General features: G+C 37.4%; 1 protein-coding gene across 1 annotated transcript; it reads right to left on the bottom strand.

The window, feature by feature from the left end:
• Positions 1 to 211: 211 nt before the first annotated feature.
• ACADL (acyl-CoA dehydrogenase long chain) lies at positions 212 to 27,458 on the bottom strand. The gene is made up of 11 exons (XM_081141977.1): positions 27,290 to 27,458; positions 24,292 to 24,447; positions 22,236 to 22,373; positions 20,540 to 20,704; positions 19,326 to 19,392; positions 18,314 to 18,478; positions 17,563 to 17,664; positions 16,244 to 16,357; positions 8,973 to 9,100; positions 6,844 to 6,930; positions 212 to 1,566 (listed from the first exon to the last, which is right to left on the bottom strand). The coding sequence occupies exons 1-11, from the start codon at positions 27,364 to 27,366 to the stop codon at positions 1,473 to 1,475; spliced, it is 1,293 nt and encodes a 430-aa protein (XP_080998103.1). The 5' UTR covers positions 27,367 to 27,458; the 3' UTR covers positions 212 to 1,472.
• Between the last annotated feature and the right edge of the window lie 303 nt (positions 27,459 to 27,761).

Genomic DNA, 27,761 nt, shown 5'->3' with positions numbered 1-27,761 from the left:
TTATCATTCAAACCCAGGTCTGTCTGCCTCGACATACACAGCAGGCTTCTTCTACTGCGCTCGTTTGCTTTGCATCCTAAAGATGTTGTATTCCTAAAATCTAGTTTCTTTTAAGATTGGGAAAGGAAGGGAAAGGTGCTGAGGGGAGAGGATTGGTCCGTCCGATCCTATATTGTTTCCTGGTAGTATGAAGGAGGTGAAAGCTGCAAATACAGTAGTATCTCATAAAATATTTTAATTCATTTTCGAGGTATTTAATGTATCTGAGTAAGAACTCAAGCTGGCAATCACTGCATTAAAAAATAATGTTTAATACCAACAACACCAAGAATACATATATTTGTTTCCATTTAAAAACTACTTTATTCACTGTTTCACCAGTATATACAAAGAAAAACAGTATTGAAATGATGCTAACAGTTTACAAATTAAATTAACGGTTTATTTTATGATGACAATTACTTTTGTCTTAAATATGGTTTCCTCACTTTACTATTTGAAATGTTTCTTTCTTTCATTGCACTTATGGTTTGAAATTTTCTTGTTTATTTCTTACATCATTTATTATAACTTATTGTTTATTTATTTATTAGTAGGCATCTTGCCAGTTTCATTTGTCATCATATTTTTAACAGCCTGGCATATAAAAGGCACAAAGTATTCATTAAATTAGTTTAAAAAGTAGACTGCTCCAAAATAAGTCACTGTTTTGATACTGATAAAATACACCAATAACTTTAAGCTAGAGGATGATGGATTATTCTATGTTCTTCAATAAAACTGAGATGGATATCTGTTGAAAGCCCAGGTGTCAGCAGATGCGGGAACAAACAGCACTGTCCAGCAGGGTTAGGCAAATGCTTAGCTAGTCCTAGGAAGGCTTCCTGATTCAACTGGAGCAGCTCTTCATTCATCACCATTTTACAGCAACTCTCTGCATAAGTTTTTGTTTGAAGAAAGGGTTCCATTACTTAAAAACAGAGGCTTAGGCTAGGCTGGTAGAGTTCTACTGTTCTGGAGAATTTGGAGCAAAAAATAGCTGAAATGATTTACTATTCTAAATTATATATATTTTTTCCTTTCAAAGCTAATATACTGTAAATACTATTAATGTTTTTGTAGTATAATAACAAAATTATTTCTGCCTCAATTTTAAAGACTGAAGCATTATTTTTTTTAGACTTTTAGAGTAAAAATGAAATACTAAGGCTTCTAGAATCAGCAAATCTTTGCCTTTTAGCTATATAAAAATTAGAAGTTAAACCTTATGTCGGAGAATTTTAGAATCTTTGGATTCAAAGATTTCTTCTCCCATTGTGTCAATCTTATATTTGCATTTGAATTTTTTTTTTTTCTATAAGAGAACATTTGAAAACATGTGTAGTGTTTTCTCCCTTTCCAGGCTGCATTTTATCTTGAGCAGACTTAAAACCAGATTAGTTGTAATAGGATTCCAGGATGTGGGCAGATGCCTATTTGTCTCGGACAATGTCTCTGGCAATCAGCTCCTTCATTATTTCGTTGGTACCACCATAGATTGGCTGCACTCGGGCATCCACGTAAGCTCTGGATAAATCAGAAGATGATTGAACAAATATATAAAAGATATTAGAAATTTTGTCTCACCACATAACTATTAATTATTTTAAAGTATTCATTTAATAAAATCCAAACAATAAAAGTTTTTCATAATTATTTTTTTCCCAGTATGGCATTTTCATTCTCGATTGGTATAATTACAAAATTCTGTTAAGATAGTGATCATCTGTATACCTTTGTTTTAGTTAGCTTGAAGAGATTACAAACTCAAAATAACATTTATAAGGTTCTGTTTGGTTTAATTTTGTAAAATTCAGCACATATAATAGCATTCTTAAAAAGGTCATTTAGATTTAGATATTGATAGAATGTTTTAATTTCTTGTTATCTTTAATGATTCTCAAAGAAGTTGAAATCCACTGGTTTTGTAGAAAATAAGAGAGAAAAAAGTATATATTTTCTAACATCCCTTTAGATTCCCACCACGGCTGCTGCCATCAGGGGTATAAACTGATGCTTTAGAAAATATTATTCCCACAAAGTTAACAAGTAACTTATTTTTTAGAAATGGTTACTAGTCACTCCAGTAATGTATCAGGTTAAAATACCGAGTGGCTGAGTCCACTAACAGGAAAAAGAAGTTATTAAAAATTCACTTTTGGTGGCAATGACAGTAACCGTGACACTCACTGTGTAGCTGTTTTTACCTTTTCTTGTCTCACTTTACCCTTTCAGCTCTGGGATCAGGGAGAATAAATATTACATTGTTTTGCAGGTAAAGGAGCTGAGGTACAGAGAAGTTAATACATTTACTACTAATTAATGGTTGCTAGTTAATGGTCAAATAGATAATTGGCAGGCTGGAATGAGAAGGTAGGTATCCTGCCACTTTGGCAAGTATCTTTTTTATTATATCACAATATTTTCATTGACACAGGCATGTAGGACTAGTTATTGAGCTTTGGACTTTACTAGTAGATAAGTTCAAAGGCATTTCTTTTTCAAGCATAAAATCTGTTTGTTTTTTAAAGTGAATTTTTGAGACATGAAATGAGCTAGCTCTCTGGGAACATGACCAATTCTGGACTTTTCCTCTTCTATACTCATCATGGGACCCTGCAAAGAGTAAGCACTCAGTAAATATTTACGGATTTGATTTATTGTATCACAAAGGAATTTCAGTGTCTCAATACCAACTTTCTGAAGAAACTTAAATCTAGAGGCATTGGTGTTTTCAAATAGATATTTTTTCTTTCGAACAGATTCCATTGTTGCCCACAAAACCCAGCCCTTGCATTTAGGGGACCGCCTAGCATTTCAGTCTGCTTGAGCAATCTCGGTGCTTTTAGACATTTTTAGACTGGGTTGGGCATTTTTTTTTTTTTTCACATTACAGAAGTTCCAATGGAATTGGTAATGACAGAGATCAGTAGACCTTTTATAGGTTACTAATTAAATTTAAGTCATCAACTAAAATTAACAGAGAAAGGCAGCAGAATAAATGTTTAACCACACAGATGATGAAGCTCTACATCTCAGGCTGCTCTTCCTAGCATGGCAGAGAATCCTGGAACGGCAAAGATGAATTTAAGCCTCACCTCTCACAGGCCCCAAGCCTGCTGAATAAGACTGAAGGAAACGCATGCTAAAGAGTAGTTCCTTAAAAACAAATAAAATGAAACAAAACAAAACAAAACAAGCACCTTTCTTATCTGTGAAACCAAGACTCAGAAACACACACACACACACAAAATATACCTTCATCTGAGGACATAAGAAACACAAACAGAACAATTTTGTTTCTATTAAATCACAGTCTGAACACACCCACATACTGCCTAATGTGTCTAGTAACTTTTAAAAAAATATATTATCTATTACTTTCTCTCTTGTTATTTTATAAAGAAATTCCTTCCCTGTGTCTTGGGGAGAAAAAGAGCAGTCTAGTTGAAAATGTCCAGGGGGAAATTGCCCGGCCGGTGGCTCAGCGGTTGAGCGTCGACCTGGGATCCAGGCGATCGGGGTTCGATTCCCGGTCAGGGCACATGCCCGGGTTGCGGGCTCGATCAATGACTCTCTCATCATTGATGTTTCTACCTCTCTCTCTCCCTCTCCTTTCCTCTCTCTGAAATCAATAAAGATATATTAAAAAAAAGAAAAAAAGAAAATGTCCAGGGGGTTCAAGTATTGAGCCATTAAGCCACAGTTTTTGCCTGCTGCTGAGCTGAAGGAATGGCCGCTTGGGCCGTGCACATGGCTGGCTCCTCTTCACCTACTGTGCCTCTCTCAGAACCTGAACTACACCAGACGAACACTGAGCCACCACTTGTCCCAGCCGCAGCTCTAACTGCACAGTTGAGTAGAAAAATGTAAACACCCATTATTATTTTACTGCCCTAGCAGAGTGAGTATTGTGAATAGATTAATATTGTGAGTAAAACATGAAAATGCTCAGGTAAGATGTCAGTGATAATTTAATTTGTGCTACCATAACTCAGTGTTTACTTTTGGTTTCATGACTATGCACACATAAAAAAATAAATTTGCTTTTGATTAAGGCCTGTTTGAAGTAGTTCTAAAAGGATATACCAAGATCCAAATCCAAAGATTGATTTTAAAGAAAGGAATCACTTAGCTACTTCATGCCTACATTCCCAAGGAAGGAAAAAGCTCTACTTATTGCTGAGTTTTTATAAAAGGTTATAAATTATATATATCCTGTGATTAAAGCTTTATGAGCTGCCCAATGGCTACATAAAATTAGTAAATTACAACTATGCTGAAGCTTCTATTCTTAATGTAACTTTAACAATATGTTTATTTTCCTCATGTAGGACTATAAGTGTATCAAATGTTTTCAGTTATGCTTGCCAAAATGACAAATTTGAAAGTTAGTTTGAATACTACTTTGCTAATTTTTTCTTTAGATATCTGTATTTAGATTAAAATTAGAAAAAGTGTTTAGGAGTCCACAGCTTTCTCATTCTCAGATTCAGAACTAAATTGGACTTCTCTTGATATAGCAAAAAACTTCCTTAGGAAAATTTTATAAACTGAAAATATTGCTAAATAAGAGGAAAATATATTTTCTAAAGTGATAAGGAGAATTGCCATGGGGAGATAAGAGGGAAAGAAGAAATTATGAAGACGAAGGAAGAAATACGAGAGAGGATTCTGCCTTTTGACAAACTGGTACTGCTTTGAACTTATAACAAGAATATTCATATGTAATACCCTAAAAAGGTGTATTTAATTTAATTTAATTCAATTCAAAGGAAATAAAATTCTATTTGAAAAAAATTAACACTTTTGGCTTGTTTTTTTAGAGAAAAATAATTGAATACTTAAGATACAAAAACATAGGTCCTTTTCATATGCAGGCTGATTTTTCTGTAGGGCCTTCCCCCCCCTTTTTTTTCAGTTTTAAAAAAGTGGCATTTCTATAGAAGACATATAATCGACCAACAGGTATATGAAAAATGCTCAGCGTCACTAACCATCAGGGAAGTGCAAATCCAACCACAATGAGATAGCACCTCGAGTACTGACAAGGAGGTAGAGGAACTGGGACGCGTGCCTGAGGCTGCAGGGAATGCGAAACGGCGTCGCTGCTACGGAAAACAGCATGCAGGGTCCTTAAAAAGTTAAATGAAACTACTGTACGATCCGGGAGTCCCATTGGTAGGAATTTATTCAAAAGAACTGAAATCATGACCTGCAAGCAATACCAGCACTCGCAGTTCACTGCAGTATTCTGCACAGGAGCCAGGGTGTGGAAACCACCTAGCTGTTCACGGACAGATAAACGGATGAGGGAAGTGCACACACACAGTGGGCCGCTAGTCAGCCTTAACCAGGAAACGCAGCATGAGGCGGTCCGAGAGACCCTTGAAGGCATTCTGCCGGGTGAACAGAGCCAGGCCCAGGAAGACCGACCCTTCACTGGTTCCACCTACGTGACTTCTCTAAAATAGCAAAGTTCACAGAATCAACGAGGAATGGCGGTGGCCGGGGGCGAAGGGAGGGGAAGATGGGGAGTTACTAATCAATGGGCTTAAAGTTTCAATAAGCAACACGAATCGCTCTAGAGGGCCGTACCACAACCTGGTACCTACAGTTTACAATACTCCAGAGGACACTTAAAGTCTGTGAAGAGGGCCGATCTCATGCTAAGTGTTCTTACCAGGGTGGGATAAAATAAAATAGCTAATAGTCAAGGCAAATTAAAGGAAGAATAATAACCTACTTTTTTTCTCTTCCTTTTAAATATGTCTTTATTGATTTCAGAGAAAGGAAGGGAGAGGGAGAGAGAGAGAGAGAGAGACATCAGTGATGAGAGAGTCATTGATCTGCTGCCTCCTGCACGCCCCCTGCTGGGGATGGAGCCCGCAACCCCGGGCATGTGCCCTGACCGGGAATCCAACCGTGATCTCCTAGATCCCAGGTTGATGCTCCACCGCTGAGCCCCGCCCGGCCGGGCAATAGCCTACTTTTTTACCCATTAGGAGAGCACAAAGTTTAAAAGGCCCTAACATTCATAGCTTAGGAGGGTAAGTCATCAGGCTTTGTTCACTTGACTAGGAGTTGCTACTAGCTGGAGGAAATAGTGTGGAAATTATAAAAATTTAAAATATGCATACTTTTTTTTGGTTTGACTTTTTTTTTTTTAATCTTCACCTGAGGATATTCTTTCCATTGCTTTTCAGAGACAGTGGAAAGGGGGAGGGAGAGAAACATCGACATGAGAGAGGCACATCCTCTGGCTGCCTCCCCTGACGAGGGCGGCGATGGAGCCTACGACCGGGGCATGTGCCCTCGGCGGGGATCGCCCCGCAGGCCGACTCCAGCCACTATGCCAACCGGCGAGGGCCACGCTTCTGAACTAGCAGTACTACTTTGTGGACGCCATCCTGTTGGGATCGAAAACACTTGTACCTAAGATAAATGTAAAAGCGTGTTTGCTGTGCATTGTCTGTCACAGAAGGCTAGAAATAACCTGAATAATTACGGTTACTCTATAAAATATAACATTCCTCAACTATTTCAAACGTGATATTAGTCCTGTGTAACAATTCAAATAAAGCCAAGCATCAAGCTTTAGAATAATGGTCTTCTCACTATCTTTAAAAATGATAAAATCCTAGGGGTGAGCCAATAACATAAAGCTGTTTCCATCAGCTTGAATACACTCTGTAGTCAGTTGAAAAATGCAGATTTTGCACCTTCCCTTTGATGTACAAAGTACAGTGATTTTCCTTTCTCCTCACATCATCCAGAGGAGTGTAAGAGAGCAGCCATACTCACTTTGCAATGGGGTACTCCCACATGTACCCCCAGCCTCCGTGGAGCTGCACGCAGTCATAAGCTACACTGTTTTGTAATTCAGATGCCCTAGATGAAGAAAAGAAAAAGAGGAAAGGACATTGGAGACGGATTTGCATGAGGTGCTTCACAATCAGAAAACAAATTCTCTATCGAATGCATACACTTATCAAACAATTAAAAATTGCCAACCAGAGATATAATTGTAATTGTGTGTAAATTACATATGAAATAAATCTCAGGAGAATTTTCACCTAATGAATACTTTCTTCATCAATTATATTTCTGGCTGAGTTTTTGTTAAGGCTAGATACAAAATGTGGAAAGCCTAGACTGTTAGGTTTCAGCTACTTTATGCCTGAAAGGGACATAGTAAAAACGTGAATTTGGTCTACTTTATTTAGATTCTTTATATGATCTAAGTTAACTGTATAATTATACAGCCATCCATTTCCTTTTGCCTTTCAATTATGTCTTTTTTTTCTCCAAAGATGTCACTTCCTACCTGAAGGCTGTAAGTTTGAATTCAAGTAACTGAAAAACATTTTTTTTTTTTTTTTTTTTAGGATTTTCAGAAATAAACTGAAAGTAAAATTGAAAACCTGAGGCCTCACTACTATTAAAATGCATGCCATCATATAGGAGACTTATTAAAGATTATTTGGGAATTACTGTCCTTGAAGTATATATATATTAATATGAAATACTTGAGAAATATTATTTTCTGATCTTATCACAATAATGTCAACTATCACTAAGGGATTTTTATTCATCGTCACATAAAAGATAAGTTAGTTCAAAATTATTTTCAACTTATTTTTCAATAACAGGAAACAAAGCAAAGGTAAGCATGGGCACATTTTTCTATTAAAAATAATTCTTAAGTCATAGGACAGGCGAGGATATTCCCCCCAAATACAATAACAATATAATAATTAACAGACAAGACTCAAGGCTGACAATATTTGGGATTCTATAAATTTTTGTATTTGGCAACTATTTTAGTGAAATATTTTTGGGGCTATAATTAGTTGTTTCCTCTGTTTCAATATGAAAAACCAGTCTGTCTATAAACCAGGTGTTTTCAAGAACAGTGAGGTCCATAGCTATCCAAATATCTTTTTTTCCAAAAATATCTAAAGTTATTTTTACACTTTTTAAACTAGTCAAAAAACTTGCTATAAATAGAAATAGAAGTAGAAATAGAAATAATATGTCACTTCCCCAAAAGTGCAAGTTCCTAATAATTCCACATCAACCTGGCAATTCTATTATTTTGGAATCACTACATGAAGCACTATTCTGCATATTTCCCATTCTACTTCTGACTGAACTGAACACAGGTTAATGAATAATGAGAGGAATTTTTTCTAGGTTATTTTTGGGCTAATGAGATGTGAGAATGTTTGCTTTTAAAACAGAGGAAACCAAACCCATGTCCAGAATCTGATTTAAACTATGTTCTTACATCTTAAAATACACAAAAACCTTATAGGAATCTTTTTTCAATCAACTCATAAACCACTGCTAATCATCTTTAATATAAATGAAAGTTTTTCTGAACTTAGTAGAAGATTTTTTCCTTTCACTTAATAGAGCATGTGCAACTTTTGATTGGACAGTCAAGTCTTCAGAAATTTTTCTCTGATCTGAAAAATACCTTAAATAGGAAAATCTTGTCCAAGCTACTCATTTCACAGATATCAAAATGTTGTCTCAGACAGAATTAAATTTAACGACCGTTATTAAATGAAAGTATTGGGACTACTTCAGGACTTGAAGTTTTACTGTAAATTTTTGGTCTCACTATACTGCTACTCTTCAGATAATTTGAAATTAAACTTAAACAAACTAATCAGTCATCCTTCTTCAGTCTCTCAGTATTTTATTTTCAATGGCATGCTAAAAGTTAATAACAACTGGAGTAATTTTTAGCACATTATAAATAATCTTAATGGGACCTTTCAGCCTTTTTTATAAGTTGGTTGTTATTGCTAGTTTTCATTTACCCAGCATTCTTCCTTTAAGACCCTCAAGGCTGGCTTTAAAGTTGGAAGAACACCATAACAGTCTGAGCAAACACCACGTTTTAATTACTGTAGCACACATACCAGTATTTCGCCATGGAAGCCGAGGCCGAGTCCAGACGTTTCTTTTCATGCAGCTGGAGACAGCTGTCCACAAAAGCTCTGGTTACACAAATGTGTGTTTTTAATTCTGCTAGCTTATGCTGCACCGTCTTGAATTTAAAGGAAATGAGAGATAAAAATGAGCACAGTAGAAGAGTATGTTTTGAGCTACCTAGCATATTAAAAGTTACATAATAACAGATTTTCGAGCAAAACAAAAGTGGAATTACTGGGTTTTTTCCCCAACAAAGAAACAGGCATATGTTAATGAAAGAGCTTAAATTGAAAACCCACTGTATTTCATTGCCAAGGAAACTTGTACTAAAAGGAAAGATGCGAAAATAAATACATAACTATCTTATGTTTTAGATTTAAACATTTAGACCATTTAGGGAAGCTTCTTGAAGAAACAGCATGACTGATGGGTGAGCACCATCTTGTGGTACAGTCCTGTAGGTACAACTGTTGAAAACTATTTTCCTCTGGAATCTAAATCCATGAAGTTTTCCCTATTAGTGAAATTAAGTAATCACATTTCTCCTTTCTGCCTCTTCGTCTTGGAATAAAGTAATAAAGTAACAAATTAGAGTGACAACATCAAAAATAGTATGTCATATTGCAAAGTATTTAATCTAGATCTGTAAAATGCAATAGAAGAGTAACAGAAGTGAGATCTCAAGAGATCAGAGTCCAGCACCCCCCAACCTCTTCTGAATTCTCCCCACCTTTCCTCTTATCTCTCTCAATAGCTTGTCTAACAGTCTCTCTAGCTTGAACCGAATGGCCAGGACGTGTCAACACTAATATGCCTACCTACCGCCTCCTGCTGGCCATAGACCACCAACAGTATTCTGGGAAATCATCCCATCTAGACCATCCTCAATCATTCTCAACTACTCTCACTTCAGTCAAATTTTCTTGCAGCCCTGGCTCTTGGCTCTCATACTTTGAACTTTAAGTTTACACCTGGCCTTTGTGGCACCAACCCCTGAACCTCCTTCAGAACCTGGCTTAGATTTGAAATACTGGCTTTCCACTTTGGGTAACCTCCAAAAATACACTGCATTAATTGACCTCTTAGGTTCAAAGTCCAGCTTTCCTTGTGGAAATTCAGACAGAAATAGAGTTCTGATCATTCTGCTGTGGAATATTTGAGCGAGACCTGCACTGTGGCTAATAAAAGGCATGGAAGTTAGTGACAAAGGGGACTCAGTGAAACTTACACTAGAAATTAAATGTAACCCATCTATACACTGGCAAGTCCAAAGCCATGACTGAATTCTCAAAGGAAGGCTCTGGGGACCAGAGTCTCAGCGCCTGCTGCCTTAATTACTGCTTACGACAATTCTCAAGCCACAAAACAGAGCCTTTCAGTATCATTGTGGTGGGGAAAGTTTGGGTACTTTCCATTTCTGGAAAAGAGAAGAAAAGGAGTCCAGTTAGACCCAGGACCAGGCAGGATCTGGGTGTGTCAGGTGGAGAAGGCACGCTGATGGACAGATTCCTCGTGAGTGTAGCCTCATAACTGCTGTGCTGATGAGAAACCCAACCGACTGCCTTTACCTTGATTTTATACCACCCTGTTCTAGAAACAGACAATGTGACTGGCATCTAACGATTCCAAAACCAAGCAGTGAGAAGGCTGATGACACACTTTTCCCACCTCTGTACCTTGGCCTCTAATTCAGAACATCAAACCCTCCTTCTCTTCTCATTCTTTCCATTACTTTTTCTGTTTCCCTGTCTATTCATTTAATTAGGCCAACTCTCTACCCTTTAATCAGCACAAAGTTTTCCACTCCCACCCACCTATCTAAGTTTACTCATAGAAAAACTAAAGATGAAACAAGGAATGAAAAAAGGTGGGGAAATACTCTTCTATATGTTGGGAACAGATGAAGATATGTTCCATGAAAACCCCTGAAACTCAGATCTGAGCCTACTTCTGGTTTAGTTCAATGACACTTCATTTGGAAAACAAGGAGGAACCTGACAAGTCTCAAGATATTTTTGCCCTACCCACACCGCCGTGGATGGCACATTTGAGAATGTATGCACTATTTATGGGAGAGAATCAAGGTCTCTAAGCCCCACTCTCTCATAGGAGAGCTGTTCTAGTGGGAATGCTGGGAGCTTCCAGGGGCTGAAGTTAAACTTCAGACTGGGATGGGCTCATTTAGAATTCTTGTGTCAGCACATTCAGTGAGGTCCAGAGGTCTGAAGGAATTAATGCCTCCAAGAGTACATAATTTACCCTCTGGAGATAAAGAGATTAAATATTTACATATTCTTGGTATTGATTTGGGTGTTACTATGCAGATCTGGTCTTTGCTCTTGAGACACTGTGTCATACTTTTAGAAATTATTCTCTAATGAATGCCAGCTACTAATTGTACCACGCATTATTAGCAAGATGCTTTTTTGTGAATGATCAACATGCTCATACAACACTTTTTAATATTCATTAACAGTCGCTAATAGATAATATTGCAGCTTGCATTAAAAAAAAATTCCCTGAAGTTACTAAGTAGACCAGACAAGAGTCTCTTTCAGAGTTCTGGATGACAAAATTCTCAGAATTGTAGAATTGTGGAAATGGAAGACACCTTGGAAAGTTATTGAGCCAGGTATTCCATTTAAACACCATTAGTTGTACTCTCATATATTATGCCTGAAATATAAAATATAACATCTTAGGTTTTACTATCTAACTTTGTAGTTAATGAATCCTACACTCAAGGTCTTAAGAACTGGATATTCCCTTATTGGAGGAATATAAGAAAGAAGTGTTATTTTTTTCCTCTCTTATTCCTTTTTCTAATACTTTGTGTCCTTAGAATCAAGAGCACATACCACCCAGGAAATAACTAAAGCGTGCATTCGAAAAGAACACTACATTTTCAATTCATTGAACATGGGTAAATGAAGGGAAGGAAAAAGAAAAAAAAAGTCTATCTACCTTAATGTCCAGGTAGTACAACTAGTGCCTGAGTTAAGAGTGTAGGTTCTGGAGTTAGAATATCTGTGTAATCTTGGGCAAGTTACTTAACCTCTCTATGCCTCAATCTGTAAAATAAGGATACATATAATATTTATTATTTAGAGTTGCTGTAAAAAAATGAGACAATCCATTTAGCAATGTCTGGCACATAAGCACAATGCAAAATAATGATAAATGACAGTCATTATCATTATTTAATATCTGAATTTTACTGTTTTATTATCTATTTCCATGGGAAATCATAAGACTTAACATCAAATATGGAAAGTATGAATAAAAAATAGAAATCCTATAACTACTTAAGTATGATAGGTCTCCATCTTTTAAAAAAAATTTTATTGATTGATTTGAGAGAGAGAGAGAAACAGTGATTTGTTGTTCCACTTATTTATGCACTTATTGGTTGATTCCTGTATGTGCTCTGGTCAGGGATCAAAGCTGAAATCTTGGGGTATCAGAATGTCACTCTAAACGACTGAGATACCCAGCCAGGGCTAAGTATAGTAGCTCGCCATCTTAAAAAGAAAATAAATTTTGGGGAAATACATCCAAATGATCAGAAAGGGCCAAAATCTTCAAAATTCAAGGATAAAAAATAGAAGGAAAATGGAATTGTTCTGTGCTCATAAAATGACATTTGGCTAAGTATAATATGGCATTTAAAAGTCTTCTATTTCAATTTAATAACTAGAAACAGTGTATCCAGCTCTAGAATAAGCTGTGGAGGTATGTACTGGGCATTCATCTTCTCTGAATACATTAAATTTCTAGATTGAATATGATAATATGATTCAAAGATACTTAATCTAGATAAAACAGGAAAATTAGAAGAAATATCGCAGAAATCTCAAAACAATACATTTACTTGAAAGATACTGCTTGTGTCAATAATATACCGGTGGAAGCAGATTGCTACTGCCCCCTAGTGAAATTTTAGTAAACGACCTCTGAAAGAAGTCAATCTAAAAAAGGCACCTACTTTGAAAAGGATTAAAACTATTCTCTTTTTGCTATTATATGCATATATATGTATATTAATAAATATTTCCTTCACATTTAATGTCCAGGAAATGCCAAACCACATTTAACATTCTGAATTTTACAATCTGGGAAATATAGTCATCTTTGTTGTGATTTGATATGAATTCCACAAACACGGGAATTGTATATTTTCAAGGGGATGAAAAATGTGTCTGTTTAGTTCATTTTTTACAGTATTCAGAATAAGTCTAAAGGAAGCAGTGTTTTAATAAACATTTTTTATGTAAAAGTGGTGGTGGATGGATTTCAGAAACAAAGGACACTAATCTCATTTTGGGTACAGTTGGGAAGTCACAGAGTGACACCCAGTGGTATCGCTCCCTTCATACTGCTAGAAGCCTAGAGTGTGTACTTCCAGAGTCATACCTATGACATTACATCTGAGGACATAACTTTTAGAAGGCAATCAATACATATTTTCTCAGTGAAACAAAAAGAAATAAATCATGTATGTCAATATTTTTCAATGGGAGGCTGCTAGCGTTTTGAATGAGACAATTAGTTGTTATATAGAGTGATCTCTGAATTACAGAACATTTAAGAACACTGGCCTTCAGGGCTTACATCGCCAGTCTCTGCACCATCCTCCTTGACTCTTTGAAATGCCTGGGGGAAAGGGGCAGTAATTGAGAGTCACTGATATATGTAAATCAGTAATACATAAATGAAAGGGAATATAAAGTATAATATCTAGGGAGGTCAAATCATACTGTTTTTAAAAATGTTTTCTTGATTAGGTGTGTGCCTCATTTTTACTAATTCAGAACAACTGTATTTAGATGTGTTATGTTAATAAGAAAGTTAGGATGTAAAGTTTTTTTCAGAATGGAAAAAGTTTACTTGATGAACATATAGGTAGCAAATAGGTCCCAAAATGACATGGAGGTGGTCCAAACCAGGAACAAGAAAAGTTGATAAAGAAGACTCCCTTTATTGGAACAAAATGGAAGAAGACATTAAATAAGGGGAGATAAAAATTAATTTAATGCGTGCTTATGTTGCCAGACAATATTCTGAGCACTTTATGTGTATTACCTCATCTAATCCTCATAGTAGTCTATGAGGTGATATTATTCACATCTTAAAAAAAAGAAAATATTTCTAAGGGAGATAATACAACTTGCTTTGACCACAGAAATTCAAGTAGCTATGCTAGGATTTAAACCACAACTGCCTTATTCTGTATAATGCTGATTCTAAAAAGCTACCAAAGTGTTTCATCTCTCCTTTTTGCCTTCACAAAGCCTTTCAGCCAAGTCATTCTATTATGGAGGATATATGAAATCCTATGCTAACCAACAAAATAACCTTCTTGATTAAATAACATATAACAAACAATGCCTGTCCCCTAATCAGGGAAGAGGAGGTATGCCTTCAAGCACAAGCCTGGTTTGTCATGCCTGCCAAAAATTGCTAATAGCCTTTTGAGCATATTACAGGAACTAGCTTCAGGGAAGGAGGTTGACTACAGCAACCAAACATTCTGGCTCCAGGAGACTTGCTGACTCTCAACAATAAAAACTGGACCTTCACTTGAGCAGTTTTGAGATAATCATTGGACTATGCTGACTTATACGTAGAGAACTTTCAACCTCCCACCCCGATTTCTTTGTTCTACTTTTCATCTCCCTCCTGATAAAAACCCTTGCCTACACTGAGATGTTAAGATGGGCTTTGGGACGAGAGTCCCCATCTTCTTAGGTTGCTGGCACTTGAATAAACCACTTTTGTTCTCACCAGCACCTGTCTGACTGATGAGTTTGGCTTTCTTTGGGGCAGGCATCCAAACCTGTGTTCGGTTACAATTCTGCTTAAAACTTTTCAAGTAGATTTCCAAATTCAGGATTTTTGCTGGTAAAATGTTTTATCAATTTGACAATTGCATTGTTTATAAACTGTTCCTTCATTTAAGGTGACACTAGAGGATCTAAAATTTGATTGGCATATTTAGTGGTCATGGCCACCATATACTGAATTCTTCTGAAAACACCTTAGACTTCCTGGCAAAACCTAAACTTAATTAAACACCATCATCCACTTTCTCTGTGCTCAAACCTAGGCAGCTAAATCCTTCTAGAAAAGCTGATACACAAAAAAGCAGAAGGTACCCCTATAAATTCATGATTACTAACTTCATCTGGGTCCTCAATATTGATAGCAGGATCACCATGTTTCTCTAGTTAGTTCAATCTTTCACTCAGAATAGGGTATTTCAAATCTTCCTTACTCTTCTCTGACACTGGCATCCCTCATTCATTCACATCTTTCTTCTCTATTATTATGTAAAGAAATGCAAGTCTTCAGAAGAGAGCTTTTGCAATTTTCTACCAATAGAGCTGAACCCATGCCCATCCTTTCCTCTTTTCTTCCTGTTACAATGGAGGAAGCACCTCTGCTGTTGGGATGGGAAGGCCTATCTTTCCATGTGCTTTGGCACCTACAGTCTTATACTTTCTCACAGATCATATGCAGTTAATTATCTGGTTCATACCTACAATCTTTCCCTCTTTACTAAATAATTTTTCTAGTTCTTGACATATGCTCCAGCATTTTCATTCTAGTAATAATAATAAAAAAAATTTATAATCTCTAAATATCTCACTTAACGCCAAATATTCCTCCCCGCACTCCCTCCACGCCCTCCTCATCTTGCCCTTCCAGTTACCATCCTTCTCTCCAGTTAATATTCAGAGTGAAAGTCAGGAAAGAGTTGCCTGCCATCAGTATCTTTTCTTCCTCATTTCCATTTACTCCTCTACTCACTCTAGTCTGGCACCAGCCCCAGAGAGTCCATTAATGGCTCTTACAAAATAACTTCCATATCATCATGTCCAGCAGGCACTCTTTGATTTTCCTCTTATTTTCCTTCCAAGCAGCCTTGGCCCTACTTCCTCCTAGTTGAAATTCTTTTTTCTCAGCTTCTGTGACACCTGCCTTATTTGCTTTCTCCTTTTTAGGTGTTCATTTTCAGTTGCCTTTATATGCTCTTACTCTCCTATTTCACCTTTAAATTCTGTAATTTTTTTCTCAGGATTCTGTCCTAGGATCTCTTCTTCTCTTACTATCTACTCTCTCCCTCAGTGATCTCATCCACTTCTACGGATTCTAATACCACCTCGATGAAAATTACTCCATATTTACGTTGAACCTAGACGCATTTCAGAAGGGTAAACTGGTATCATCTAATACTAAACAATGACAACAAACTTACCTGTATATGTGCAACTGTTTTCCCAAAAGCTTTTCTTTGTTTAACGTAGTTCCTAGTTTCTTCAAACATGAATTCACTAGCTGAAATTCCTAACTCAGCAATCAAAAGTCTTTCCTATAAAACAAAAATTAGGTCTTGGACATTATTCTAATTACACAAGTGATTTTCACATAATTTCAATGAAAATAAATCCATAAATAATCTTTATAAAACTCCAATTAATTTATTTCTTAACTTTCTATAAGAATATTTTGACATATCTGTAATAGCTCCCTAAAACAAATCCTTTATTTTTATGATTGAATATATAGATATATACATAATTTATTAAATTCCCTCTTCTCTTTATTCATCTATGAGAAAAAAAATTCTGAAGTTGTTGATTTTTATTTATTGATCTCTGCACAGCACATATCCCACAATATCTGTGGAAAACATCATTTTAAAGTGCACAGGTTAAATTCTGCCTATTAGTGTAAAAGTATTCACAGTTGGTTTAATTCCATCTTGCTGGCAATTTTCATATTCCGTTTCTGTGCTAGTGTTCCTAGCCTTTGTCCCCAATTTCATATCTAGCCCACTGTGGCAGTTACTAGACAGATGCAGCCTCTTATGCTGGCCTGAAAGGCTCAATGATCACTCAGCAACCATAATCCAACAACACAGATGTGAGGGCTAACCCTATGTGGCTAAAACTATTTAGTCTGAACTTAACAGTTTTCTCCTTTAATTTCCAGGTATTATTTTAAAAACAAAAACAAAAAAAAACTGCCAATGGCTTGGCTTGATATTTCTTTACAAAGAGATAAAAATTCTTTTTTTTCTTTTTCCCTTCATCATGTGAGTGAGAAGAGGGCATAATCTACCCAGAAGGAACTTGGGACTGAAGTATACACACAGGCAGCCAAAGAAAGGCAAAAGAAATGACACATCATCTCCTCTGAAAACCCGAGGCATGCCAGATTTCATTCCAAGTTGCTACTTTCCTGAAGAGGGCACTATTAGGCCTCTCGGAGAGGAAATCACCTTGGTTGAGATAAAAATTCTTGACTTGTGCTTCAGAAGCTAAAATCATTCCAAGAAGGAATCAAAGAACTGAAATACCTGTTTTCCCTAGTCACTTACAAGCTTTGACTGAATATCCCCGAGTTCAGTTATTTACTTGTCTAGCTTACAAAATTCATATATTTTTTAAGACTTTAAGTTATAGACAAAGAATTGGCTATACCACAAGTTCTGTATGGATGGACTGATATAGTTCTATATTATTCTATTAGTCTATTATCTAATTAAAAGACTGAATCCTTAATACTTCTCACCTGTGGAAGCTCTTGCATGAGGTAATAGAAGCCCTTATTCTCTTCTCCAAGGAGGGCACTAGCTGGCAGCCGTACGTCTTCAAAGAATAATTCTGCCGTGTCCTAAGAGATCATAGAGTTAAGTAAAGAATTATTTCATTTAAATCTCACTATAACCTGATAAGGAGATTATTTCCATTGAAAAACCAAACTGGGAGCCAAGCTGGAGTGGTTAATGAACACAATTAGTAAGTGGTAAAACAGAGATTCTAAGCCAGGTTCATCTGATTCCAAAACTTCTGGCTTTTCCACTGCAATACACCATCATTCTAGCTCCAATATTGCCCAGTTTTGTAGGTCCTGAGGACTGGGGTTTCTAATGCATATTTATTAAGTAAAATGTTTTTCTTTTCAGTAATAAAATAATAGAAAAAATTTTGTTTTTATTTCATAATTTTCTTTAATCAATTTCATAAATAGATGGCCTATTATCATTTAGTTAATTTTGCCATTTCAAAGCAGATATTTAAAACATCCTGATTCACTTTCATTGCCAACCACCAGAAAGAGATAAAGATGCATGAACGGTGAAAAAAATCATTGTCATTTCTGAAAAGTATATTTTAAGAATTCAGCTTTGGAAGGTATGATTATGCGTTATGCAGTTCTATATGTAAGGCATAATCAAATAAATTCAATTATTTACAAATAATTTATTAATAAAAACTGAGTAACTTGTTATTACCTAAACATGACTTATATTATGACTTACCTGGGCTTTCATTCCCATTTTTTGTAGCTTTCGTCCCTTGATAAATCCTTTCATTCCGTCTTCCACCAGAAAAAGGCTGATGCCGTGGGCAGGAGTGCGAGCTTCACGATTTGTGACTGCCACTACAATCACGACGTCACTCATCCACCCATTAGTAATGAATACCTGAAAAACCCCAAGTACAATGTGATGCTCCTCAACAACCCAAGTCCATGTGCAAGTCATGATTGCGGGAAAGTATATACAAGAAGACTAAATCAGACAAGACATGTATTATAACTCTATATTCTATCCAAGTATCCGAAGCGTTAATTATTTATATGTAAAGTTATTAGAGTAGAAAGAAAATAACCCAATGCTTCAAAGAATGAAGGCTATGCAGGCCTTACAGAAAATGAGGTGAAATAAACAGTCAACAAGGAACATTTACTGAGTGTATACCGGATACAGTTTTAGGTAAACAAATCCTCTGCCATCAGTGATATTAGATTCTAAGGGATATGTTTACTCTCAAGCCTGTTTGTAACCTTAACTGGAGAAGCTTTCCAATTTTATCAGTGGGTTGATGTGGTTTTCAGAAGGACTGAAGGGCTCTCAAATTCTATCAAAGATTTCTCTCTCCCTCCTAAGATCTTTGGAAACTCTTCTTGATAATACAAGAAAGCGTTTTCCCCAGTTTCTCATCACCACCAAATTCATTAACTATTGTTTGTCCCATATTTGGGACAATGTGAGCCTTCACTTCCCCTTTTCTGGTTTGATGATATTTTCTATATTAGTGAGGGGGCATGCAAAATGAAACACAGAAATGGAACAGATATTATGTAATATAAATGTTGCAAAATTCTAACTGTCTCCAAAACAGGACAACTCAATTCCTGTGTGAACTGAAATAATCTCAGTTCCTGTGTGAGTCTCCCTAGGTATGACAGAATCAATAATCAATAGTCGAGACACTGTTACCCATGTCATGACTCTGGGAGAAGGGCTACGAAAGCCCCTCTTTACACACCTTGCTGCCATTCAGAATCCAGTCACTTCCATCCTTTTTGGCATTTGTTCTTACTCCTTGTAGATCACTGGAATTGAAAAAAAGGGTAAATATGTCATTAATTAATAAAAATTGAGGTACGCCAATGTTGTTAGGTACGTATATAATACGATAATTCAAACTGGCTCCAACATTATAAAAATTGATCTTTAATATGAGAAATGCTCACACAAATGCACTAAAAACCTTGTATGTAATATATTATATTCTAGATCATTTATAGAAATGATTATATGATTTAAAATCACATAAACTAGCCTGATCCTACGGCCTTTTCAAACTCACTTCCTCTTGTGCCAATGAAGGAACACTTGTCTAGATTTCCCTCAAACTCAATCCTTCTGTCTCTGTTGCCATATTTTTTGGCACAGGTTTAAGGCAAACATAATACTCAAGCTTAGCACCCTTTCACTTTTCACCTTAAAAGCCAGTTCCATCACGTGGAAGTTTTTCACCCCGTTCTTGAGTAACTGGTTATTTCTTACTCATCAGATCTCAGTGTAAATATAACAAATTTTTAATAGGCGTTCTCTAGCACTCATATCTAAGTTTGTTTTTCCCTTCCCTATAGAACTCACATGCACCATTAGTCTCTAGCATAGTACCTCGTTTTCTTCATAGTACTTATCACAATTTATAATTGTGAATATATGTTTATTTGTCATTCTCCTCAATAAGAACATAGGCTGCATCTGTTTTGCTCACCACTGTATACATGGCACACTCACAGGTCTTACTAAGTAACTGCCAAATGACTGAATAAATAAACTTACTCATTTCTATGAAAGGCTTTTAAAACCTATTGCCACTCCAGCCTATGTCCGGAGTTCCAAATCCATATTTTAAGAGCCTGCCGAACAGTTCCGTGTGAATGCCACACCACATCTAAAATTCATCGTGTCCAAAATCAACACATATCTTACCATTTTACTTACGTTACACTATGTAAACAAGATCTCAAGCAGGTATTACAATCTGCTCTATTGCTGTTTGCATATAAAGCCTTATTTCCCTACTGGAGTTTGAAGTTACCTGAAGGTGTGAATACTGTACACTGTATTCCTCTTCGTATTCCTCCTAGCATATTGCTCACGGTTTTGTATGAGGCAAGTAGACAATATTTGCTATCAGACCATTGCTTCCTAGACTTCAAAACCAAATGAGTGATCGTTTACCTTCCGGCCCCAGGCTCTGTCATTGCTATGGCACCAATACATTTCCCAGCAGTCATCTGGGGGATGAAGCGCTTAATCTGTTCTTCTGAGCCATAGTTTGCAATATAGGGCATGACAATGTCTGAATGAAGACTAAAACCTGGGCCTGTACAATTTGAATATGCTCTTAGGAAAAAAAAAAGAAAAGAAAAGTTAAAGCACAAAATAGTTATTTTGTTCTGTTTTTTGTTTCTTTGATTTTGAATTAAAACAACAAAAAATATTAAAGGTCTTACTGTTATAATAGCCTGTCTCTCCCCAAACCTATAAAGTTCCTGAAGGCTTTCTCTCTTAGTTTTTACTGTTCTTCCCATTTCTGGCTCTAACATAATAATAGTACTCTAATAAAGCTCGATGAAAACTTACTTAGTAAATTAAAAGATACAACATTTAAAGACATTAATCACCTACAACTGTATTATCTAACACAGCAACTATTTTCATTATGGCAAATTACCTTTACCATAACAATATATTCTAATATAGCTGCAGTCATAGTATGAATTTTGCATTTACCTGTCTTCTTTTAAATTATATGAAAAAATCCAATTTTTTACATAGTTGTCGTAATAATAATCTTCAATAGCTACAAAATATTATAAGTTGCGTATGTACCATCATTTATCTTTTCATTTCCCCATTGCCAGACATTCAGGTTGCTTCCAAATTTGGGGTATTGTAATCTAACATGATAATTATTTCTCTACATAGCTGATATATTTTCCTGTTTAATTATTTCCTTAAGATAAATTTCCCATAGCGGCATCCTGGATCAAAGAGCAGAAATATTTTCATTTTTTATATGCGTCCACATTTTTAATCCTCACATTTATTGTTCTACTTTATAATGCCACCAAGAGTATATGAGTATGTCACTTTCACTGCAACCTTGTCAGCAATGGGTATTACAATTTTTTGTTTTCACTAACTTTTGGAGATACTCAAAATGATATTCCCAGTTAATTTAGTTTGCATTTGATTGGTAGTAAGGATGAATTTTTTTCACCTAAAAAATGTATTTGCATTTCATTTTCATTTATTTTTATTTTTAAATATGTCTTTATTGATTTCAACGGGAGGGAGAGGGAAAGAGATAGAAACATCAATGATGGGAGAGTCATTGGTCAGCTGCCTCCTGCATGCCCCCTACTGAGGGTTGAGCCCGCAACCCGGGCATGTGCCCTGACTGGGAACTGAACCAAGATCTCCTGGATCATATGTCGATGCTCCCCTGCTGAGCCATGCTGGCCGGGCTTTGCATTTCTTTTTTGCTGAATTGCTGGTTTAAATCTTTTGCCCATTTATCAACTAAAATCTTTATTTGTTCTTGTATTTTAAACTTTTAGTATATTTGATGGAAATATTTTTCCACTTTCCTATGCTCTTTCAAATCTTTTTAAAAGAGAGGAAAATAACCAAATAGGTCAATTACAAATGAAACTATCTAATTTTCAACAGCACCTATTTAAAGAACATAAAGGGGGATTTTCCTACTTTCCTACATTTAATAAATTGCAAGAGTATATGGGTGGTATAAACCTTCACACTTCACACTGAATTTTCAATCTCATAAAAAGATTAGAGAGCGTACTTTATCATCAGAACGTTGAGCAGAGTGCTTACAAACAAGACTCAATTCAAATGTCCCCATACTTACTGCTCCTCCCAAACGACAGCGGCCGAGTATAAGTCCCCACCAATGCCACCATGACGCTCTGCAATGTTGACACCGAGCAGTCCTTGTTTTCCAGCTTTTTCCCAAAGCTCCCTGCTCACTTCTCCAGCTTTCTCCCACCTGCAAATAACAAAAGTTTTAAAAGCCTTTTTAAAATATATATATTATTTTAAAAGGTGACCATTGCAATCCATGAACGATTTTGTGCAGAAATGCTCTTTTAATTTAAGGTCATTGTGGTCAACGTCGCCCAAAGCCTTCTATTTGCACCTGACTCATTTCTTATTTCTCCTCTTGTTGTTCCCTCCCTCACTGCTTCATATCCGCCACTTCTTCCTGCTCCACACCCTTACCATTTAAAGGACCTGTGAGTTTTGTCCACTGATTTTCCTGGGCGCGGTCCCTCTCAGCTGTTACTCTTGGTGTGCTTAGTTGTGTCATATTGTCATGGAATTTGCCCAACCTGTCCCATAAAGACAACTGCCTTCTGCATATTTCCTTAAAGTGCTGAACTTATGGGATAAGTGTATATAAAGAGTGTATATAAAGACAAGAGCAGTCACCATTATTACAGTTTAAATAGGAGCAGAAGGGCCTTGCAGCACAGCTCTGCCAAATGAACTTCTGAAAGGATATGTTTGGGCAGGATTGTACAACCTCTGCTTTTCTTCTTTAAAAATGAGAATGCAGTGATGAAAGATCTGGCTGGCTGGAGATAGTTAAAGGATCTGAGAAATTTTAAAAAAGTGGTAGTTAGGTATAGTAAGTAACATACAGGTTTTTGAAGATACTGATTAAAGGGAAATACAGATACCTCAAGAAATTTTAAAGGGAAGAGTTTGATTGCCATGTGTTGTTTTGGTGTGTTTGTATACTGCCTGAAGTAGCTTTGGAAATATTTTTATTATCGAGTCCAATTTGTCGACATCTATCATTTTTACTTCGAGTTCTCATCAACAGTTTTCTGGACTGGAACTTAAAAGAGTCAGAAATGAACAAAAAATTCTCTTAGAGTGAAATATACTACCTTTCTTCTGTCTTTAAGAAGCTAGCTGCTTTTCACCAAAGACTAGTTATGTACGGCACCACAATTTAGCTAGTTTTGGTCAGTCTTACCAAGAAGTGTTAATAAAAACTTAATGGAAGCTATTTCTAAATAATTTTTAAAAACCATTCCAATTGTAGGAAAGTATTGGCATTGAGTAAATTTTGAAAACATAGCAAAATCCTATTTTAATAGAAATGACAGTTTTTAGTCAATATGGTAGGTGATCATAAATTAATTAATCTCATGCAGTAATAAAAATACCTTGAGGTAGCTAGGTGCCTACCAAGATTTGCATGATGCTGGTCTTTTGAACTTTTACATATTTTAATTCATTGATGAAGCAGGAAAAGAAAGAATATGAAACTGACATTTTATTACCACTTCACCGGTTTTCAAACATATTATTCTTAGATTTGTAGATTTTCAAATTTTTTTAAATTGAGATATATGTATGTATGACATATATGTATATGTATATGTCAATTATATCTCATATATGTATATGTCAATTATATTGCATAAAATTATATTAGTTTCAGATGTACAATATAATTTGTTATTTGTATATACTGCAAAATGATTACCACAATAAGTTTAGTTTACATTTGTCCCCATACATAGCTACAATTTTTGTTTCTTGTGTTGAGAACTTTTAGGATCACTGTTCAAATATGCAAAACAGTAGCATTAACTATAGTCACCATGCTGTACATCACATCCCTGCGACTTATTTATTTTATAGCGGGAAATTCGTACCTTTTGACCAACAGCCCTTACCTTAGAACTGTAAAGTTTAAATTTCATTTACAAAGCTCTGAACTAGCTTAAAAATCCTGTGATTTTATGGTATTATAATGAAGACAGTAAAAAAAAGTTAATAAAGCACTGAACACAATATTTTTTCTATAGAACAACACAGCATTCTAGGAAATAAGGGGTCCTCATTGTACTCCCAGTGTACATTTGTTTAAAGAAAAATGTGCCACTTACTCTGTGTGATGAGGAATCACTTCTTCTTGAAAAAACTTCCTTACACTTTCCCGGAAAATGTCATGCTCTGAAGAGAAGATTCTTCTAATTCCTATATCGGTTAAATTTTTAGCAGAAGACGTTTCGAGACGTCCCTCTCCTCCGGAATGAGAACATCTAAAAAAACATACACATGAAGAAAATCAAGTAAACTGCTACTCTTCATACTCAAATTAATGTCACTGAACAACATGGAAAAATCTTTAAGACATTTTGAAAATATATGTATCACTTTGTACACTTCCAAGCTCACATCTAAAAAACGTTTTATTGTTTTGCATGAACTTCTGTTGTGGGTTTCTCTCTTCCTTAGTTGGACCCTGCTTTTAAGTCTTTGTTCAGAAAAAACACAGCCTTGTTTATTGGCAATTAACTTGTTTCAATCTCTTTTTTTCCTCTCTGAAGTGCATTATTTTGTTCTGGTTTATCTCTCTTTGTTTAATGCTATCAACTGAATTGTGTCCCCACCCAAATTCATGTGTTGAGGTTCTAACTCCCAAAGTGACTGTATTTGGAGATAGGCTTTGAGGAGTAATTACGGTTAAAAGAGGTCATTAGGGTGGGGTCCTAATCCAAGAGGATTGATGGTGTTATAAGAGGAAGAGCAAGATCTCTCTGTCCCTGTGCAAAAGCACCAAGGGGAGGCCATATGAGAACACAGAGAGAAGGCGGCCATCTACAGGCCAGCGAGAGAGTCCTCACTAGGAACTGAATTGGCCAGCACCTTGGTCTTGAACTATTCAGCCTCTAGAGCAGGGGCGGGGAGTGTCCGGCTGCCCCTGTATATGGCCCTCAAAGTCATTTGGCCTGGCCCTGCCAAGGCAACCACAGGCGGGACTCGAAATCCAATGAATCTAGAAGCTTTTTTCATAGCTGATTTTTAAGTTGACAATTTTGTAGGGCCCATGAATGATGTTATAAATATCCAAATGGCCCCTGGCAGAAAAACGGTTCCCCACCCCTGCCTAGAATGATGAGAAATAAATTTCTGATGTTTAAATTACCCAATCTATGGTATTTTGTTATGGCGGCCTGAGCTGACTAATACACTGAATATACATTTTGTGTCATTTTGCCTTAGGTTTGTCTTTTATATGTTTTTTTTTTTCAGTTGAGTTTTAATTTGTTAATACAGTCTGAGGCGACTTTTAAGTGGTAATCTTTAGTTGTGAACATTTACTACTACAATTTCTATACTCAGTCTGCCTTTTGTCTTCATAAAAGTATTCTGGTTGCTACTTTGTCAATCAAGATCATTTTTAATGGCTTATTCATTCATTTAGTCAACAAATACTTTCTGAGTGCCTATTATATATTAGACACTGTTCAGGTAACTTGGGATACAATAGTGAGCAAAACAAAGATCCCTGTCTTCAGGCTTACTTTCTAGAAGGGAAGACTAAATACTAGTAAATGATCAATAAATTAAAGAAACAAATTTTATAATATGTTAGAAGGTGATAAATACTATAGAAAAGAAAAGCAGAGCAGGGGTCAGACTGTGTATGTATCTGGAACCAACCAAAAACAAAAGTTATAGTATGAAAGTGCAGTCAGAGTAGGTTAAGTTAGAAAAATGAGATCTGAGCAAATGCTTAAAGATGCTTGAGTTAGCCAAGCAGACTGCAGGCATAAAAGAATGTTAGGCCAATAATAAAATTAAAGCAAAGGCTGTGGGGCAAGATGATATTGGATGTGTTCTAGATCAAGCGAGGGGCCACGTGTGGGTGGAGTGAACAGAGTGAGAACAGCAGTAGATGAGGTCGAGGTAATGGGACCAAGACATGCAGGATCCTTGCAGATCCCTGTCATGTCCCATCAAATATACTACAATTAGTTTATCCTATAATTAAAACGATTGGTTCCAATTTCTTGCTAGTAGAAATAAAACTGTAATGAACACATTTGTCCATGTAGGTTTTCCATATTTGGGATTTTTCCTCAGGGGAAAAAATGTGCTGAGGTTACGAAACTGGTGCTTTAAGACACTGAATCATCTGTCAAAATAATTAGTAAATAAAAAAGCAGAATTTACATTCAAGCCTGCCTGGATCTTAAGCTTTTTATTTCCCATGTTATGTTAAGGAAACCTTTGGAATGTTTCTACATAAAATACACCAGGGCAAGGAAAGTGGATGCAGTGCCAGGAAGAACGCAGGCTTTCCGTTCAGTCAAAAGTGTTTCAGAGAGAATTTGCAGTGGGAGTGAAATAAAAGCATGTGGCAGCAAGTCTGTTGGAACATCCATTTCTTACTTTAAAGACCAAGGAACCTGTGCTGAATAAACTGGCCATTGCTCTCCTAGTTTATCTGCCCTGTTAGGCCATTAACAGTGGATCTTCAGTGATTCCGGTCTCTCCACTGAATGAATTTTATAGTAAGACAACATCTTAAGCTTTTGATCTCAAAAACACCACTTTAATAACCACTGAGCCGCTTAGAAACGGTCTCCACTCATTCCTCTGCGTTTTATGAATTAAAGCACTTGTTAGTAAATCTCAAGTGAATGTCCCTGTCTGACGGGCCGTGGGCAGGCCTTCGGGGAGACCTCTGTCCAGGTCAGGCCAGCGTTTCCTGCAGGCCCGCGAGGGGGTGGGAGTCGCGCCCGGGGCACTGGGGGCGCGGAATCGCCGCCGCTGCAAAGCCGAAGGCGCAGGCCAAGCTCAGCGCCGGTGGGGACGGGGGTGGCCACCCGCCCCGCCCGCCGTGCGGTCCCCAGGTCTGGCCGTCCGGGGTGGAGGGGGAGAGGGCAGGTTTGGCGAGCCCCCCTTTTCGGCTTTCCCACGGTCCACGTGGGTCCCACCCGGCCCCAGCCCCTTCGGCCACCCTCTCCCGTGACAACCCCAGCCCCGGGTCGCGCGCGCTTGCAGCGTGGTCCCAGGCCCCCCGGGGAGGGTGGGTGTCGCCGTCCGGGCCCCGCAGCCCCCGGAGCCGGGCAGCCGGAGCCGGGGGGCACTCACCTCGCGGCCCGCGGGGGACACGGCGCGCCCCGGCGGCCCCACGAGCGCAGGGACGCGCGTAGGAGGCGCGAAGCCATGGCTGGGACGGCGGAGAACAGCTGGGGAAGGACGCGGGCGGCGGCGGGCGGGGGCCCCGGGTGGGCGGGCGGTGCGCGGGGCAGTCCCCCCCGGCGCCGGCCGGGGAGCGCCCGCGCCCTGCGCGGGGCCCCGCCGGCTGGGCGGAGTCCGCCGGGCCGGCCACTCCGGGGGCTGGAGAGTCAGGGCGCAGCTGCCCCTTGTGTCTGCAGCATCCTCACTGGTTCATCCCTGCAGTTCTCTTTAGGGCCCTTGAACCGCTGTGAGAAACGGGTGTGAGCCACGGAGCTTCAGAATGGACCCAAACACAACCCACAGAAAGTGGTGGTGGTTTCGTTTTCAACATCGATTTACTTTGCACAAATAACTACAAATACTATTTGCAAAGAACTCTGCC

Source organism: Miniopterus schreibersii (genome assembly GCF_964146895.1).
Source record: "Miniopterus schreibersii genome assembly, chromosome: 7".
NCBI classification, from domain to species: Eukaryota; Metazoa; Chordata; class Mammalia; order Chiroptera; family Miniopteridae; genus Miniopterus; species Miniopterus schreibersii.
Note: the sequence above shows the minus strand (reverse complement) of the source record. Positions and strands in the feature narration are given on the sequence as shown.

Bases quoted from the DNA above. Each gene is read 5' to 3' on its own strand.
- ACADL (XM_081141977.1), bottom strand. From the start codon at position 27,366: ATGGCTTCGCGCCTCCTACGCGCGTCCCTGCGCTCGTGGGGCCGCCGG. The intron at 22,374-24,291 runs GTAAGTGGCACA...TGTTATTTGCAG, and splicing joins GTGATTCCTCATCACACAGA to GTGGGAGAAAGCTGGAGAAG. The intron at 19,393-20,539 runs GTAAACGATCAC...TTTCAATTCCAG, and splicing joins ACAGAGCCTGGGGCCGGAAG to TGATCTACAAGGAGTAAGAA.